At 36.7% G+C, this 20092-nt stretch overlaps 1 protein-coding gene across 7 annotated transcripts in view; it reads left to right on the top strand.

Annotated features, from left to right (window-relative positions):
* The window catches only part of Epsti1 (epithelial stromal interaction 1), a 127362-nt gene that overhangs the window by 67530 nt on the left and 39740 nt on the right, over positions 1-20092 (top strand). For all 7 annotated transcript variants that reach the window (XM_078015906.1, XM_078015904.1, XM_078015901.1 and 4 more), the window contains one exon: positions 3766-3839. In XM_078015906.1, coding sequence (XP_077872032.1) covers positions 3766-3839 — 74 coding nt within the window. The remainder of the gene's footprint in view (positions 1-3765; positions 3840-20092) is intronic.

Genomic DNA, 20092 nt, shown 5'->3' with positions numbered 1-20092 from the left:
CTCTCAGTATTTATTCATACTTGAGTCTCTTGAACCTTAACAAATAGCATCTCTCTATTCTAATCCACTTTCAATTTCTATGTCCCAAACGCCATGGGTCACAATGTCTGAAAAGACTTCTCTACCACCAAATTTTGTTTCCAAATGTCAGTTTGTAGACTCACTCTTTTTCAGTCATTGGAACCAAGGATTCTGTTTTAGGAACATATTTCCTAGGTTGATGCTGTCCTTAGCTGGCTTATGAACTCAACTTTTCTGACTTCTTTATTTGTTCTTTAGTGGGCTGAATTTGGCTTCTATATCTAATATAGATCTAGCCAAAATCACCGTGATGTTCTTAATTGAAAAATCCAGTGGAGATACTTAACAGTTTGTAGCTATTAATTATTAAATATTCTGTCCTTTAATCTACCCCTCTCTATTTTCTCTGGATTTTTTTATCCACTTGTTTTCCCTCTATGGATATTTCAAGAGGTCCACTGTTGGTCTCTGATATCTCCATTGGTCTCTGGTATCTCTGTGCCTACACCTCTTATCCTTAGGTGAAAGCTCCCACATTTAAGGCTTTAGCCATTGCTCATGCTGATGGTTTCTGAGGTTCATGTCTTCAGGCCAGAACATATATCTGAATCCCAGAACCATGTATCATAGTACATATTTGGGATTTCTGCCTAGATGTTCACACCTGTGCCTCAGAGCCTTTGGATTCAAATTGAACTCATGCCTTCGTGTTGACTCTCTACGTGATTGTCTTCCCCTTTTCTTACTCATCCCACCTACAACTGTACCTGTTACTTCTGTCCCTTCCATTTTTTTCGACTTTTTTTCCCCTTTCCATCCCTGCTGCCCTAATTGGGGTCTCTCATAATTTCTGACTTGGATTGTGGTGAGAACCACTTGTGTCCTCTCACATTGGTAGTCCTTTCTGCAGCTTATCTTCCGGGTTGCTACCTGAGTGAGTGGCTTACTGTGCTGCTTACAATAATTTAATGGCTTACCACTGCCTTTGGTGAAGTCCAGACTCCTTTGCTGAACATATAAATTCCTTCATCATTTGCCCCTTCTTACTTTCCCAGCCATATCTTCCACCCGTCTCTTCACAAACACCTTTCAATTTATCCTTGAATTTCTTGGAATTCCCTGAACTGGCATATTCTCTGATGTCTTGAAGACACTGTAAATTCTGGGATTGTACTTTTCTTATCCAGGGACATTATTGGCCCATCATTGCCTTTGTGCAAAAACAAACAAACAAAAAAACAAAACAAAAACAATAACCTGGTTCTTCAATCCAGGTAGTCCGTTTTGTGGGTGCTCAGACTGGTGATAAATGGCAACTTTATGAGACAAAGAAAGACACATCCTTAGTGTTGAAGCAGGCCCTTGCTGGGGAGCAAGTCCTGATGAGCTAAATGCTAGCTTTCTTTTTGGCTTTCTGGCCCTTCTGCTGGAACCCTCTTGAGTAGTGGACAACAGTTGTGCAATGAAGTGAAGGTTTGCACCATCTTCTTCTCACCCTTGGAAAACTGTTGCTTGTTTTAAGATTGGTCTCTACCTATGATTTTTATTTCTCCTTATACCTAAGGGTTTTGTCCTTTGATTTGGCCATCAGCATCTTAGAAAATCTAAAGAAAGTTCTAAGTACAGTCTCCATAAAAAAGACATTCTCCTAGGTGAAGTTCAGTCATGAACCTGAGCTTAGAAACCACATTATGAATGTTGTTCTTGGCTCCTGTGTCTGGGATAAAACCTGCCACTTAGTAGGCTCAGAGTGAAAATGGAAACAGTGAGTATTTCCTGACCATCTGCTTTTGTATTTTTTCTGTGTGTTCATATTACTTCACTTGCAAACTGCTTTCCCTAATATACTTAACATACTTCCTTCGTTGCTTTCTTGTACATATCCTGAGCTAGATTTTGAAATTTCCAGGGTAGTCACAGCTTTTTCATAGCTGCATTACTAGCATCTAATAGCACAAAGCATATAATAGGCGTTAAATAAATGTTTGTTGAATAAATGAGATTCAGTGACATTAAATGATTTGCTTAAGTTCACTCAGTGATGGTGAACTGGAGAAAACATGATTCCATCTTTTCTTCATTTGGATCTCATGCTCTCAAATGGGTTATTTTGCATTTGTATATGTGCATAAGTATGTTTGGATGAGGACTTAAATGGAAAGCAATAAACAATCTGACTAAATCTAAGTATTTGGATTAGTATAGTAAAATCAGTGCTTAGGTCGGTAGGTACTGAATACATATTCTCAAATACTCCAGGGTTTTGCAAAATCTTTCTCTTCTGATGAGGGATAGACAGACTTTCCTTGGATAAAATTTAGCTACCATCCAACAGTTTTGTGAGTTGGAATCTACTGGCGAAGAGAATAAAAACACTTTTCTCAATTCCTGACCTTGCTGAAGGAACCCAGCCTTTGTCTCTAGACACTTGTGTGACTTTCTCATTGTTGTCAAAGGAGTATACCTAACATTGGTTTCATCAGCACCTAGTGCTTGCTTGCTGTCCTTCACATTTTCAATTATTTTCCTGTAGGGGATGCAGGGATCTTGTCATTAAGTGACCACCTTTGTTCTCATGATCGAGGACTTTATCCAGACTGAAATCATGTTTACTTGGTTTTATAATTTTCCATTAGTTATTTTCCTAGAATTGTTTCATTAACAATCCAATTGCTTCCATTATAATTGCTTCCCTTTAACTCTAGTAAATTTCCTACAGTTATTTCCTAAAACTAAAGCGGTTCTCATTTTGCCTGTCAAAATGGCAAAGTTCTGTATGAATGAAGACCTTCATGGAAATGAACAATATGAACAGTTTTCTCTCTCTTTGAAAGATGGAGCCAAACTTAGAGTTTAAGAGTGATGATTTCCATTCTTGTCTTTTTAAGGATCTTCCTCTGGGCAAATCCATTTTTTAAAAAATTAAACCCAGCTGCTTGCTCTCTTGGATTCATGTAAAATTTCACATTTCTCCGGTGTTGTAAACTTGTTTCAACTCCCTATTAAATTTGTTGTCTAAGAATTTTACTTATTTTTCTTAGGCAAGGTAAAAAAAATGACAGCTGTGTCATGGTGAACAAAAAGCAAATGTTCTGGGTTATTTAAATTGGATTAAAATGTGCCAGAGCCATGGTAGCAGTAATATCAAATATGAAGTTCTTTTCTCTCTAGGCTCTCTAAACAGCTAATTAAAAAAATAAAAGAACTCTTTTTATGCAAGTGGATGGCTTTTTAAGGACATGTTCTGTTCAGTCTCTCAACAGCTTTAAGTGTTTGATTCTAAGTCAGAAGGGAGTTGAGTTGGCTTATTGAAAATCTTTTCCTGAATGCGTTAGTAGAAAGTGGGTGTACGCATAAATTTTGAATGAACTATTTAACCATTTATTATAATCTTAAGTAAACATAGTTGGTATGGAAATTCTATGTTTTCATTAGAATATTTTGAAAACACTGCTTAAAAATGTTGCTATCATTTGAACTAAAATAAAAATGTGCAATGATGATTCTGTGATCATACAGTTGGGAGAGGGGAGCTGTGGAAGAACTTAGGGCTCCTGGCTTTCTGTGAAATGGCTGTGGGTTCTGGGAGGGGATAATTTTGGAGCTTCTGGAAGGGAACCAAATTAGACCACATTGGACTGTTGGGTCACTGGGACCTAAGGATTTTGGACCTTGCATAATTTCAACATTATATTCTACCTACATCTTCCTTAATAGATTTCATTGTGATCTTTGCAATTTCAGAGCAATAAGCTAGAGGAGAAAAAGCAAGTTCAAGAAAAACTCAGAAGAGAAGCATTCAGAGAACATCACCAATAGTAAGTTTATGTTTTCAGAGCTTTGTACATTTATAGGCATATCATTCATTCATTTAGCTTTTAAGTTCTAGGTGTTGGTAACTTTGCAAACCCCTTGTCATTGGATTAATGGCTGCTAATATTATGTAATTGAACTCTGACATCATGTGATGATCTAAGATTGGAGACATCTATATTCATCAGAGTGTGTTCTAGGAGTCACTTAGCATTAATACTACCAAATTTGAAAAATTCACCACTAAAAGTGTCTTGGAGGGTCTGTTTCTTTGGTGATCCAGCATGCTTCTAATTATATTGACTTCCAATGTATTGATACAGGGACGGAACTGTTTGAAATGAAATGCTGAAGTACAATCTAAACTAACTAGGGATTTATCCAGTGGACTGAGGCTTATTATACTATTGCATGTTGTCTACTCAGAAACTGCAGTCATTTAGCAATTATTGTCAAAACTCCCAATTGGTGGTCATATATCAAAATACATTTTTTATTATACCAAACTAGTTTTCACTGGAAAAGGGATGACCTGCTTACCAGTGAGGGATCTTAAGTAGAGGACTGGGACGTTGAATGAATCCTCTGTCTGGAGAATTTGAATCAGGGCAAGGTGAAGGATGAAAGATTCTTGGAATTTTCAAATATTGGGGGTTGTGCTGTCCAGCCTCCTTTCTTTCATGATCTTCTAGCTTTTTGAGTTTGTGTTTCACTAAACACTAAAGATCAGTCGCCCTTTTTCTGTAAAGAAGAAAAAAAGTTTTGCCCTCAGCCACCTCCCACACTATCAGTGGAGTTGAATTCAATTACACACACATTTCACTCTTGCTCTTTCTTCTGCTTATCGTGAAAGCCCCAGTTAACCAGGAAGAAGAGAAGCTGGCTGAAAATGAGAAGTATCTCAAATTGATTTTTAAAGGCTATTGAGAAACACAAGAAGAGGAATATATGTGTGAGTTTTTTTTTCTTTTAAGAGCATTGTGTTTTGAATTACTTTTGAAATTAAAAGGCCAATAGCTCATGAAATGAATGACCATTACATAGCTACCAATATGAAAGGGACTTCTTAGAATAAGTGGAGCCTCCCTGTAACAAGTCTTTATCACAATTTCTTAGAACCAGTTCATGGTGGGAAAAAAAAATCTAGGAAAGCTGTTAGAATTTTAACAGCACAAAGATTTTACCAGACCAACTAGACTATCTGCCCTCCACCCCCAAGTTAGATTCTCCTGAAGCTGTCAAATGAAAGAACACAAAATAGAAACCTAAATAAGAAATTCTTTCAAACGAGTCAATACCCTGCTAGTTTCAGCATGCTGTGATGTGTGGTTCAAACAGCAGACCAGGAATGGTGTGTTTTTCCTGTAGAGAAGGCAACCATGGACTTGAGTAGACTGTAAATCCAAGTTGCTGGAGAAAAAGCACATGATGGCCACCTGGGGCACCACCAGGAGAATCTTAATGTGCTCTTTCTTCACACCTTGTTCCTGACTCCGTTCATTTGCTTCTGATTATTTTTAGTGTTGTCAATTATTTAGCTAACAGGCAGAAAACTAGGCTTTTATTGACATCCAAAGGGACTCTCCTGAGTGTAATAATGAAGGCAGTTTATTGAATGCCTGTGAGGTTGCTTTCTAATTGTACACATTAATCTGCCCATGCAAGCTGGCTGAAAATACACAAGCAGATTGCACATGCAGATGGAGCACACAGGATAGTTTTTATGAAAAGACCTCTGGAATGTACTTCTGCAGCACTGTCTTTTCCTTAAAAATCGAATGACTGTGACTATTTCAATTGGCGGCTGAGAGCGGACCCGATTAATGATGCATTAAGTCTGCCATTCCGACTGGAGACAGATTCGATATCACAATTCAGAATTAGTTCTAGGATTCTTGAGCCTGAAAGCAGAGGGTAGGAAGGGGCATTTAACCTTGGTACAGTTTTCACCATGATTTTTCATCTCTGTACCTATTTACCACTTAGAAAAATTCAAATGTGATGTTTTTTCAGGATGGTGTTCCCTATTAGTCAATATTATTGGTAGATGCAAAAAATCTGAGGTAACAGTTGATAAACTTCTTCTCTTTTTAAATCAAAGAGAAGATGTGACCCAGGTTATTTAAAATATTGGGTAAAATAAATCCCAGCATTTAAATTTTTAAATGGCAATTTGCTTGTAGGGGTGTGGTCATCTTTCTGATTGTGTGCTTTTGGATTCATGTTAGATGTGTTTGGATTTTGAGTGATGGGGCTACGGTAGGATGTAAGATTGTATAGATGCAATTTACATACAAGTATTAGGGAAAATGGTATTCTTTTAAGAAATTTCTGGAGGAATCAGGTTTGACTGTTTTAAGCATTTAAAATTGTAGTTCATATCTAATAACCATTTAACATAATAGATTCTACATTTATCTAAGTTAAAAGTACAAAGTATTTGGCTCTTTTCAATCCAAATAATAAAAAAGCTGCTATATAACTGAGAACATGCAGAATGTCAAGCTCAGCAGTAATCATGTAGACTTTTTTTTTCATTTAATTTTCAGATCAACCCCATTAGACATGTATCATCCCTATGTTACAGGGGGAGGTTTGGGTAATCAGATATTTCCAAAGTCAGAGATAGTAAGTGATGCAGTCAAATCAGGTCCTGAGATTTGGGGAATTGGGGAAATAGATAATTTAGGGGTGTGTTATATTTTGAAGGTCAGTAACCAAGCATAAGTTGGGGGTGAGGAGCACTGTCAACAGGGGTACCTGTGGTGAGAACTACTGGAGAGGGTAGGTCAACTCAGAGAGAAAGATTGGCAAAGTTGAATTCTGTTTTTTCCCCACCAAAATCTAAATTTTGTGTACATTAAGCAAAAAGAGAGGCTGAGGAAATAAGTCTATTTTCTCTTCATTCATCACATAGAAATGTGGTCCTCTGCCCAGTCTCAACCCTGGGTTAGTATCACTATTAATCTTCCTGGAGGATGGATGGGCTTTCATAACTTCTCTTAGGTATACTCTTCTCCTGAGTACAGTTTCCAGCATTGTTTCTGGGAGATAAGGGACTCAGTTCTTAAAACCTTAGTTGGGAAAACTCTTGGAATCAAGCCCATTCCTAAACAGGAACTTCATATTTCTGAACTGCCAACGCCCCCCGCCCCCCCCCCCTCCAGCTCAGCCCGTGGAACATAATGTTGGGACGTTTTCTGCCATCAGAACCATCTATCTCTTTTACTTTCACTTGAATAATTGTGTGCTTAGTTCCTCAGAGGCACATCTTCATCTATTTTAGTTTCTTAGAGCGGAGAATCCAGACAGGTCTGCTGAATATGCACACTTTGGCCCCAAGTTTGCTTTCTAATATGCTCACAAAACTTCTAATGCCCTTCGTGGGAACTTCTGGAAGACACTCAAGAGCTAAATCGCTCCCTTATCCATATGGTAAGCTTAAATCCAACCTTGACTTTCATAATTTAAGCAAGGTGAACAGAAAGTCATCCTATTCATAACTTTGTAGCTTATGCTAATGAAGCAAACTTATAGATATAAAAATCCCATATCTATTTTGTTCAGAATGAGGCTGAACAGCTTATGAGAAATTTGGTCCAAGGAAATCCCTAACTATTGAATGTTAAATAAGGTTGCCTGTTAAGATCATATCAAAATTTCCACCCACTGTCAATTCTTCTTGCAGATATTCTAATGTTAATGTTAACTCATTTCATACCGTCTGGCACCACCCTTGTGTTGGCATTTGTCACATGCCACTTGGAATTATGGTCTGTGTCTCTGGGTTTCCTGGTCAAACCCCTAGACTACTGCAATGGTTGCTATCTTTGTCATCAGTCTCTTCTCTTCATCACCTCATGTTTTTATTCAGGTCTAATACTCTAAAACACAGTTTGGTCATGTCATTCCCTTGTTCCAAAATACTTGATTATTTACTATTCCTGTTGCCTCTTAAAATAAATTCCAAATTCCTGGGCCACACTTTGGGGAAACATGGAGCACCTTAGGAAGAGGTCAGAGAGGATTTAAAGCTATGGATCTGGGTCAGGTGGTTTGGGGGAGGGTTTAAGGAAGCAGAGCTTTGCCCTTGGTTGGATGTTATCTGCAAATAGGGATCATTATATGGCTATGTATCTTAAAATCAATCTTTATTTAAAAGGGGGGAATACTGAAGTGAGACTTCTGCTGTCATTGATAAAGCAGCAGTAGTCACTCCCAGTAGCCAGCAGTTGGGGCTATTTGGTCACCATGTGGTTTGCAGAAGGTTCGTATGCTTTTCCACATTCAGACATGTTATAGAGTGGTCTTTCTTTTGTCATAATTCATCAGTCACATAGTGACCTCTTCTGAGGTTGATGTCATGTGTCATTGCTCACTTTTAATAAGAGCCATGAGTGCCAGATCAGTTCTCATCTTTCTCAGCATGTAATTATAACTAATAAGAGATGAAAGTTGACCAGTATCTTATTTGTACAATATTTTGTTCTAATTATCTTGTCACAGGAACTTAGTATCATTGAAAGTTTCCTCTTGGAAGGGCAGGGGTTCTGGGGCTAGACTGTCTGGGTTCAAACACTTTTCTCCTTATTAGTTGAAGAACTTTTTTAAACCTCTTGGAGCCTTTTTCCTCATGGGTAGCATGGTGTGGGGAGTAGTAACTGCTAATTCCTAAGACTGACTGATACAGTTCACATAAGAGACTGAGCATAGCACTCAGAGAGAGATGCTGAACCTAGTAAACTCCCAGGACAGCAAAGGAAGAAGTAAAGAGAAGAGGTGACTTTGCCTTTGCCCCAAAGCATATACTATGAGAATCTCTTTTTGAGACATGAGATTCACTAAGGCAGCCCTGGGGCCAGAAAGTACTCCTGGTAAACATATCACACCTGGGTGAGTGTGTGGTCCCATCTTAGAGTTAAGCCACCCGCACAGCCAACTTTATTGCTCCTATGTGGGTTCTATAAGCCTTATTGAAAAAAAAAAAGTTAACAGAGAACAAACTGTAGCCTAACAGATAACCCAAGATTTAGGAAGACACGAGATGCCAGAACTATTTTGAACAAAAAAGATAGTGATATTTATTTAAAAAAATGTGATTAGTTTTCCTTCTTTAAAATAAGAAACAACAGGGTCATGTTAAAATCGTGGAGGATGTTGAAACTAGAAGAGCAGCAAAGAAGAGAGAAGGTTATGAACTACATTCATTAGCTAATTCTCAATAGTATTCTTCCTTTGTTGCATGAAGAAGGCTTGTAAATTCTAAATATTAATAGAAAAATAATTATATTGTAATATGTTTAATTATATGTTAACTATATGTAATAATAGGATATATTATATAAAACATGAGAAAAATAACATGCAAATTTGATCATTATAACAGAAGACATGAAGTGAAATTTTTTTTTTTGAGAGAGAGAATTTTTAAATTTTTTAGTTTTTGGTGGACACAACATCTTTATTTTATTTTTATGTGGTGCTGAGGATCGAACCCAGCGCCCCGCACATGCCAGGCAAGTGTGCTTCCGCTTACACCACATCCCCAACCCAAAGTGAAATTTTTATAATAAAATATAAGAAGAAAGCAAAACATTAAATTCAACAAATTAACACTTACAATTAAGCTAGGTTTCCTTACTAAAAGACAAGCTCTTACACTGTATTAAAAACAAGCAAATAAGTATGGTATCACAAAACATATTTATAAAATGAGAATTAAAAACAAAGGCATTGGAAAAAAATATATATATATATATAAATTCTAATAAAATAGAGCAGATGTAGCAATATTAATACAAGGTAAATTTAATTCGAGGTGAAAAGCATTCAGAAAGATAAAGTATATTTTATTAAGATAAAATGCATAATTCAAAAGACAATATGAATCATAAGCCTTTACCAACATAGATTTGAAATATATAGGACAAAAATTAGACAAAAACTGTCAAGTCTCCAGTGTACACTATGCATTTGCCAATTTTTTTCTTTTATTTAGTTAATTCTCAATAGAAATGAACAGATCAAGTGAACCAAAAAATGACATAAGGATTAAAGGAACTGAAAAATAACGACTATGCATGATTATATAGACATAGTTATAAAATATTGTACCCAGTATATGAAAAAAATATACTTCATACCAACTTAATTACCACAACAGTGGCCATGACAAAGCCTCAAATACTGTCAGTAAATTCCCCTAAATCCCCCTGAATTCTAGAAAGTCACAGTCCCTGAGAAAAATGAAATAAAATTAGAAATTAAGCAATAAGGCATTTTAAAGTCTATCCACTTAAACAATTTAGATACCCATTTAAAAGACTAGCAGGAAAAAATTTGAAACCAAAATTTAAATTTCTTTGATATAAAAGAATAAAACCTTTAAAGCTGTGGTAGGTCTAACAAAGCATTTTTGCCATTATAGCCAATATTTAAATAGGTTCAGTGAATGTTACAGTCTATAAGTAGATCCATTATTATTTGGGAACTTAGCACTTAGGACTTTTCAACTCAATGTTAACAGGATGGACAATTTGTTAAATTGTATTGAATCAACATAATTAGAATGTGATGAGGAATGATCTTATAATTTTATGTTAGCAACTCCTTTGTAAGCAATACACAAATCTCAGAAAATGGAATTAAGTACATGAAATATTTTTAGATTTATGATGGAAGACACAGAGAAAAGAAATTTACCAATAAGTGATAATCCAAGAGAAAATATTTGCCTGAGACATAATGAATAATGACTCAATTTCACAAAGAACTCTTTACCATATAATAAGAAAAAGACAAATCTAGAAAAATTGGCAAAATACTTGAACAAGAAGTTAAAAGGGCACAAATATGAATCGATGAAAATATTCAGAGGAACATAAATGCAATTTATTACACAGGCAAGAAATCAATGTATTGAGACTACCTAGCATGAGGAAAGGTGCTTTTATTTATTAATTGAATAATGAGCACTCAGTGTGTCTCAGGCACTATGTAGGTTCTGAGTATATAATATGAATAGAGCAAATGTGGCTCCAGGACCAAATATGGAAATTCAGATGTTAAGGTGACAAAGAACTATGTTGGACAACAGACTCTAATAATTCTGACAGGAACACAGGGGTAAAGGTAGGATAAAAGATTAAGAATAAAGAGATTGGGAAGGGAAAGTATCTTTAGTATGAGAGGAAAGACCTGATTTATAGAAAAAATTGCATTGAACTAAAATGACAAGAAGAACCCAGCTATGCTGAGAGCCAAGGAAGAAAGTTCTTGACTCAAGGATCAGCATGTAGTATTTCAATAATCTGAAAGGATGCTGGTGTATTTGGGTTAATGTAAATAAAGGAGAAGAAATCATGAGATTGACAAGAGGGGCAGCAGCCAGACAGAAAAGGCGGATCACGCAGGCTGTTGCATAGAATCTGGATTTTATTCCAGTCACAGAGGAGAAGCATAAGAAGCTTCTTATATATATATTTTTTTTCATTTTGAGGAAGTGACTACTCTGATTGCTGTGTTGAGAGTAGATTTGAGGAAGCAAGAGTAGAAATGGAAAGATTACTGAAGATGTTACTGACATGGTCCAGTTAAAGGTTGATTTGGGTGATGTCAAGTCAGAGAAAAAAATATACATATTGTATGGAAAAATCAATAGAACATGTTGGTTTGAGGGATGAGGAAGGAGGAAGAAATAAGGATGGTTCCCAGCTGACTTGATCTACTGAATGTATAGTGATGCCAAGCACCAAGATGGGAACTGTTAGGAGAGGACCAAAGTTTGGGTAGAACAGTATCAAAAGTTTAATTTTATTTTTTATTTATTAATTTGTTAAATTATTTTTTTCTCAAAAGTTTAACTTTAAATGTGATAAATTGGAGATATCTGAGAGATAACAAATGGGAAATTGTACATAAAAATTTGGTCTTTGCAAGCAAGTATGTGTGTGAGATAAAAATTTTAAAATTATTAGCATGTAAATAGATAAAATCATTTAAATTATAGATTTGAGGAGTAGCCCAGGATTAAATATGGAGGAATTCTATCTTTTAGAATTTAAGTGGAGGTGAAAGAACATTGAGAGGCAGGGTAAGTCAACAAGTGTGATGTCCCAGAAATCAAGACAGAAAGGTTGAATGAGAAGAAACCCAGTGGAGATGTCTAAAGGAAGTCATCTGTGATCCTGACAGGATTGATTTGGGTATGATGGGGGGATGCAGCCTGATTGGATTGGACTTGAGAATAAATAGAGATTTGGAAATAGTGACGGCATTTATCAGCTCTTGAATTATTTGAGAAGGAGAGCAATGAAATGAGACATAACAGGATAAAGTTGAGGGATCAAGGGAGAGTCATGTTTGTGTAAAGACAGAAAAAAATCCAGTACAGCAGAGGAGAGACTGGATGAAAAGGGTATGACAGAAGAAATAAAGTCCTTGAGAAAGCGTATATGGATAGGTTCCTCAACATGTATAACCAGTGGATTAATCAATGATTAAAAAGATTATTTCTAGTATAATTGAGGAAGTACTTAAAATTTTTTCTTCCTGTTCTGGGGATTGAACCCAGGGCTTCATTCAGAGCAAGTGGGTCTACCACTAATATACTTCTCCAGCCTAAAATGATTTGTTTAAAGGAGAAAAGATGCAGGTGTATGGAATTGAAGATTTGGTGTTGGGGAAGCTGAATGTTATGGTTTAGATGTGGTGTCCCCCCAAACTCACATGTGAGACAATGCAAGAAGGTTTGGAGGAGAAATTATTGGGTCAGAGCCTTAACCTAATCAGTGAATCAGTCCTTGATGGGATTATCTGAGTGGTGGCTAGAGGCAGGTGGGGTGTGGCTGGAGGAAGTGGTTAATTGGGGGTGTGGCCATGGGGTATATATTTTGTATGGGGATAGCAGAATCTTTCTCTGCTTCTCATCATTATTGGAGCTATTTCTCTTTGCCACACTCTTCTGCCATGATATCCTGCCTCACCTTGAGCCTTGAGGAATGGAGCTGTGCTTCTATGGACTGGGACTTCTGAAATTGTGAGTCCTCTAATAAACTTTTCCTTTTCTAAAATTGTTCTGGTTGGATCTTTTATTCACAGAGGCAAAATATCTGACTAAAACAATGAAGGAGTTTTTCTGTTCTTAAAAAAAGTATGAAGAGATTTTTCATGTGAGAGCAATGTGTGAGGGAAAACAGACAAAATGTGGAAGAAGATGAATGAATGAAATTGAGTAGAATTACTGAATAAAGCTAAAATTCATGAATTTCCTGTGAAGCTAGTCTACCCCATCACTCTGTCCTACTTCATGCTTTCTATCTCCAAAACACCTGTTATATTTTCCCAAACTTGATTCATCTGCTCTGGTATAGACCAGAAAAGGCAGATTTTATCTGAATCTGGTATATCTTTTTTCAGACAAACATGAAGGAAAGAGAGAGGAGGAAGAAAGTTAAAGGTATTTGTAAGTGAAGATTTTTTTTTAATGGACTATAGTATCTAAGCTGTACAGGAAGTAAAGATAGATCAGAGATAATGGTAAGAAAGAGGTGAAAGCAATGGTTTGGAAATTCCAAAGAAATTGGAAAATTGTTGTATGAAAGCGTTTGAAAGAACATGGATTGATAGTTGTATACAAGAGTGGGATCTTTCATCTGGTAGTTTAGAGAGTGTGCATTTATCAATGGCAGTGATGTCTAGGGTATGACCCTAGGAGTGTAGCTGAAATCAAATGGTAAAAAGCTACTGAGATGAGAAGTCAAAAAATAGGTCCAGTGATGATGAGAGCTGGGGAAAATATACAGGACACCTCTGTTGATGAAAATAGTCAACATAGGGAGGAAGTCCAAAGTCTTGAACAAATGAGAGCTGGTTGACCAGAAGGCTGAATGGTGACAATGGAAAGAGGATGATGTAATCTGATATCAAGAGCTCTACAGAAATGGAATTTTTGCAAATGGTGGAGAAGTAATGCTCTGGAAGTAGTGTAGGAAGTAAAGAAGATGCTGCTCCATCCTTCAGGCACTGAGGAATATGCACATGAGAAATAAAATGCCTCATTTAGGTGGCTCAGAAAGAAGTACTTTCTCAAGAGATAGTAAGGTTTTAGGTAATGCAGAAAAGTTTTATGCAGATTTAGAAAAAATTAAGTAATGTGAATTTAGAGAAAAGATACAAAAATAGTATACTTTTCAGTAAAACCTTCATCTAGCTATTGTTAGTCTCTCACGCAATCATAGTACCATTATCAAAACCAGGAAATTAACATTGGTACAATACTATTAACTAAACTTGTAGACATTATTGACATTTCATCAGTTTCCCTCCAGTGCCCACTTTCAATTTCAGGATCCAATTTAAGACCACATAAAACATCTACTCATCATGATTCCTTAATTCCCTCCTATCTGTTAGTACCTCATTTTTTCTTTTTCTTTTCATAAACTTAACACTTTCAGTGGGTACTGGTAGTCACTTACAATATCCCCCAATTTTTATTTGCCTAATATTTTCTCATGATTAGATTGAGGTTCTTTTAATTAATTAAAATATTACAGAAATGATGCCATATATTCTCAGTGAATCATATAAGAGGGTACATGACATCACCAGTGAGCATTTGGTTATTGTGGTCATTTGGTAAAGGGGCTGTTTTCCCCCTTTATAACTGGTATATCTCTTGGGAAAGATATTTTAAAATTATGCTAATATTCTGTTATCCTCCAGCTTTTGCGCACTGATTTCCTCATCTGTAAGTGGATCTTACCTTGATGTGTGCCTAATAGTGATATTGTATTAGAGGGAGACTTTTTGACATGAGATTAAAGATATAAAGGGTTGGTTCTTGGTTAAAGATAAAAAATTTATTGCATATCGAAAAGCTAGGGAGGCTAAATGGAGGGGTGGGGGCTTAAATGGTAGGTATGTTGGGCCGTATGGGATTGATTAATGATGGATGATGGGTGTATTAGTCATCTTCCATCATTATAACAAAATACCTGAGATGATCATCTTATAAAGATAAAAGGTTTATTTTAGCTCATAGTTTTAGAGGTTCCAGTCCATGATTAATGTGTCCATTGCTTTGGGCTCATGGCAAATTAGCACATCACTGCAGGAGTGTGTGGCAGTACAAAACTGCTCACCTTATAGCCAGGAGGCAAAAGAGGAAAGGGAAAAGACTGGGATCCCACAATCTCCTTTAAGAGAAAACCGCCAATGATCTCACAGTAGTCTTGAAGTATCATATCACCACCTCCCAATCGTGTCACCCTTTGTACCGATCCTCTCAATCGTGTAACCCTGTGTACCGATCCTTTAACACATGGATCTTGCAGAACATTTAATGTACAAACTATAGCAATGATTAAGGAATGAAGCACTTGGAGGTGACTGAGATAAATAGAATGTGTGAGACAGAATGGAATTAGTGCTTAGGAGCAGTAAGCCATGGTTCTACATTGCCACTTTCATGCAATTAATTTTTGTTCAGACTGTAAATTTACATAGAGCAGTTTGGCAAAATTAAGATTCAAGCACGTATATTCACTTATAGAAACTTATACTAGAAATTAATTCTATTTCTAGGTAAATATTCTAGAAAAATATATTTATATGTACAAGACAGATATAGCAGGATATTCAGTGGAACAACATAAATATCTATCAGTAAGACTGCTAAATGCATTATGTAATGTCTATATTGTAGCATGCTACTCAGAGACCAAAAGAGTGAAGTTAGACATATCAGCATTAATATGGAAAGAAATTTGAAGAATGTTAAATGAAAATAAGTCAATATTTAAAACAAAATTTTATAGTGTCCCTCTTAAGGGGGAAAAATCTATTTAGGATAGGAAAATCTATGGGACGAAAAATGGACACACAAATTTCAAAGGATGAGAATGTTCGTGTCTTTCTTGTTGAGTGTCTGGGCCAGTGTAGGAGTCAGCAGGTTTTGTCACTTGGCATTAGGACACTCAAGTATCCAGCATGAAGTCAGGGGCCTTCCAAACTCTTTTGGAGTGCTACCTTCAAATAGGAGAAGGAAAGAGTACTGAGTCAGGTGGGAAATTATTGATGTGTGTCACTTCAGGACTGGACCTTGCTTACATTTCATTGTCCAGAACTCAGATATACAGCCACATCTAATTGCATGGGAGCTGGGAAATATAGTCTAACTCTGTGTCCAAGAAGCAGAAAAACACATTTAGAGAAGAGCTGGTGGTCTGTTTATCCTACTTACCCTCTGTGAAGTAAACTTCTATTCATCAGTTATCATCCTAAGCAGATATTTACCACTAAATGGAAAATAGTCCAGGAGGATTCATATGAGACAACTCATGATGTTGAATTTTGGGGAAAAGTGTAAGGTTGAGAGGAGTATTAAGCAGGACTTTTGTTTTTTGTTATTTAAACTTTTCCTTGTTAAGGTGAGATTGCAATAAATCACCAAGTTGATCTTAAAGCAGGAGATGGAAACTTTATTCACCAACCAGCATTCTGAATTCACCAGCTGGAGGGCCAAGGGGTAGGCTGCAAGTGTATATCCTTTGACCCCCTCCTAGGGTTTGAGTACATAAACAAATGTCATGAGATCTAAAATCATAAACAGGGAGTAGGCCAAAATGTCCCTAGTCGAGTACAAGTTAAAGAATGGTGACTAACATCTACACAATCAATCTCTGACAGGGTGCCCTGTCCAAGAAAAATGGGAACCAAAAGGAGAATACTTTTACATTGATAAGAATTGCCATTTTGTGTTGCCAAACATGCTATGCTAAGCAACTACTGATGGGTACAGAGGCAGGACTTTCCCATGGGAGAAGTATTTCTTACTCGTAGAGTCTCAGGGTTAAATGGAGTCGATTTGGTCATTGCCCATATAGCCTGACCCATAACATCCTATTTTCATATAATATTCACATATCACTTTTGTGGTTAATGATTTAAAGCTTTAAAGACCAGTTAAACCAGGAGAAAGTATTGTTTAAAGTATATGAGATAGTTTGGTTACTATGAGTAAGTGCAAATTCTAGTTCTCCCAGAGTTACTACTCACATTTATGTTTTGTTTTATATGTCTTATTTTTGTGATCTCTTAAGTAGAGAATTGTGCATTTGCCAGTAGATTTTCTCCCACCCTCTTACTTCCCTAGGCTCCATGTGTGCTTATAAGTATATGAATGTCTTGTGTTCACACTCAGTTAAACGAAACTGACTCAGGCAAAATAATACCTCTTCAGATTGCCTTATAACCTATAGTACTAAGACCATAGCAGAGGCTTGGGAAATACCTGTTGTCTGTGTTAAATACATACATGTGGGAATATAAGAGTGACTGCTAACTCTCCTGAACCTCATGGTGGCAAAGTTCAAGTTTGTGAAGCTATTGCAAAGTGTGGGTGGAATGCAGGGCTAGATAGCGCTTGCATAGACAGTTCCTAAGACACACTGAGATTTTGTTTCCAAATGTGTTATATAACATGAATTATTCAGAGGTCTGAATCATGTGGACCTAAGATAATTATGCATATTAAATATCCATCTGTATTACTATAGTAGTTCTTAAGATCACCAGGGGTGCTTTTAAAAAACAGATTCCCAGATTCCACTCTAGACAGGCTACAAAGTCAAAGACTTGAGTCCAGTAATTTCTCAGAAGCACCATCAACAAGGCTCCTGTAGCCAGCACCACACAGGTCTTCTTATTGGCATTTTGGAAACAGTTATGGCATCTGCCAAGTCTTGCCCTAGTAAATACCACCCAAGTGTGTGTGCTTTTTCTCTTTGAGAAATATTTCAAATATACAGGAAATATGTATCAACCACCCAGGGCACATTATTAAGATTCTACTTTTATTTGCTTAATTTTTAAGAAGAAATTGAACATTAGAGACTGTTAATTTCCCCTTACCTTTTCTTCCTCCTCTTTTCCATAGCAGTAACCACTATCCTGGAATTGTCAGTGGCCTTCAGCCAAAAACACCAGGGACACACCTGTAATTGAACAAGTTGGGTTTATTGTCACAGCAAAGTAAATGCATACCATAGGGAACAGTGGGTTATCTCAGTAAGAAAGTGTTAGAACCTATTATAGGATTTGGGCTTGGGTTGGGTAATTTTGGAAAGGGCCTAAGGAAACTGGGGATGCCTTGGATTAGATTGAATGCTATCAGACAGTGAAGACAATTTTATGATTAGGTATCTTGATAAATTTCATTGATAGAGAGAACAGACTAGAATGAGGGTAAAGTTGTAAGTTGTAAAGTTGTGAAGTAGCAGTTATTCACCCCGTTAGAAGGATGGATGTTTGTAATGGGTGGATTGCACGATGACCTTGTGTGAATTTATGTCCAACAGTAGAACAAGTCTTAACTTTGCAGGGTTCAGTCAGTTTGTAATAACACTGAACTCTAGACCAATTCCTGGATGTCAGAAGCTCTTCCTCTTCCTTCTCACGATTCAAGTTTTTCTAATTTTACTATCTGTGTATGAATTCACATTTGCTGGGTTTTTATAATATTACTGTATCATGATTTTCACAATTGTTTTTATTTCTTTACAGAATTGTTTTGAGACACAACTACATTGATTCATGATATAAATTAACCCATTCCCTTCTTCCCTCCCTTTTCTTCCTCCCACTTTTTTTACCCTCCATCTTCTTCTTTCTCTCTCTCTCCCCAGAGGCTCTTACAAATAGTGCTGCATTACGTGTCCTTTCTCGATTCCCCTTATCTACCTGTGCCAGAGTTTCTCTAGTGTAAACATTTAGACTTTGTGCACATACTCAGCTCCACCAGGTATTGCCAAGTTGCTCTCCACAGCAGTGAGACCAATTTGCTCTTCTATCAGCAATTCCTAAGAGGACCAGTTCTGCCAAACACCCTCTGTAGTATGAGACAAGGTTTTCATACTTTTTAATTTTTTTCTTGCCAATTTGGCAGATGTGTAATGGTGTCTTGTTTTAATTTCCATATTCCCAATTATTAGTGAGATTGACCATCTTTTCTCATGGGTATTGTTCATGAGAAGCAGTCAGGCACAGTGGCTGCACGTATGGCCTCTGGAGCCAGGCTGCCTGTGTCTGAGCCCAGGTTTTGACAGTTACTAGCTGTATGACCTTGAGCAAGTTACTTCTAGGAACTGGAGATGACAATGGAATTCTTGCAAGGTTGTCATAGAAGGAATGTATATAAAGTTTTTTAGTGTGGCCAGACATATAATAAATACTATATGTGCCCTGAGCTGTTGCTCTTCTAATTGTTGTTGTTAATCTTTTTTCCTATATGAAGTGTGTGTTTCTATTTTTTGCCCGATTTTCTATTGGGCTGTTTGTCTTTGTGTAATTTGATTTGTTAGCATTCTTTATATATTTTGCACATTTACACTTTTTATTATTTTTTTCCTTGGCTATAAATATTTTTCATGGTTCATTTTTTTCATCTTATGTGTAGTACTTGCTTTTCTTATATTAACAGAAAGATGTAGAGTTATAAACTGTAAATGAAGTGCTATACCTTAGTATGAGGCATAAATATGAAATATTGTCAGACACCCTTCTCTCTCCAACTGTTAGATGATGGACATAAAACTGCAAAGTCACTATTTCTCTGCCCTTTCTTTAATAATAGAATCCAGCCTTGCTTATTCTTTATTTTTAAATAAACATAAAGCATATACAGTTAAAAATGCATTGTCAACAGTGCCAACCCAAACAGGCAGAAACAAAATCAGCCTGTCAGAATTAGGAGGACTTTGGGGGCACATCTGACAAGTAGATGTTTTCTTTTTCTTCTTTTTTTTAGTACCGGGAATTGAACTTGGGGGCACTCGGCTACTGAGCCATATCCCCAGCCCTATTTTATATTTTATTTAGAGACAGGGTCTCACTGAGTTGCTTAGAGCCTTACTGTTGCTGAGGCTGGCTTTCAATTCTTGATCCTCCTGCCTCAGCCTCCTGAGTGGCTGGGATTACAGATGTGTGCCACTGCACCCAGCAAGTAGATGTTTTCTTTGGTGTGTTTGCATTTGATCACACAGCATTGGCCTTCAGTGTTCCATTTTTTTTTAATTAGTTGCCAAATCATTTCACATTAAAAATTTCAGCATTTTTGTTATGACAGTGAAAACTGGAACATCTGGCATGCTGGCCTGGGCTCCCATGGACAACAACAGTCTGGAGCTAAGAAGTAGCTGATCCCTTTATGTGGAAGCTCACTCTCTAGTTTGTCAAAATCCCCGACACACTCTCTGGC

Source organism: Ictidomys tridecemlineatus, chromosome 6 (genome assembly GCF_052094955.1).
Source record: "Ictidomys tridecemlineatus isolate mIctTri1 chromosome 6, mIctTri1.hap1, whole genome shotgun sequence".
In the NCBI taxonomy this organism is placed as follows: domain Eukaryota; kingdom Metazoa; phylum Chordata; class Mammalia; order Rodentia; family Sciuridae; genus Ictidomys; species Ictidomys tridecemlineatus.
Note: the sequence above shows the minus strand (reverse complement) of the source record. Positions and strands in the feature narration are given on the sequence as shown.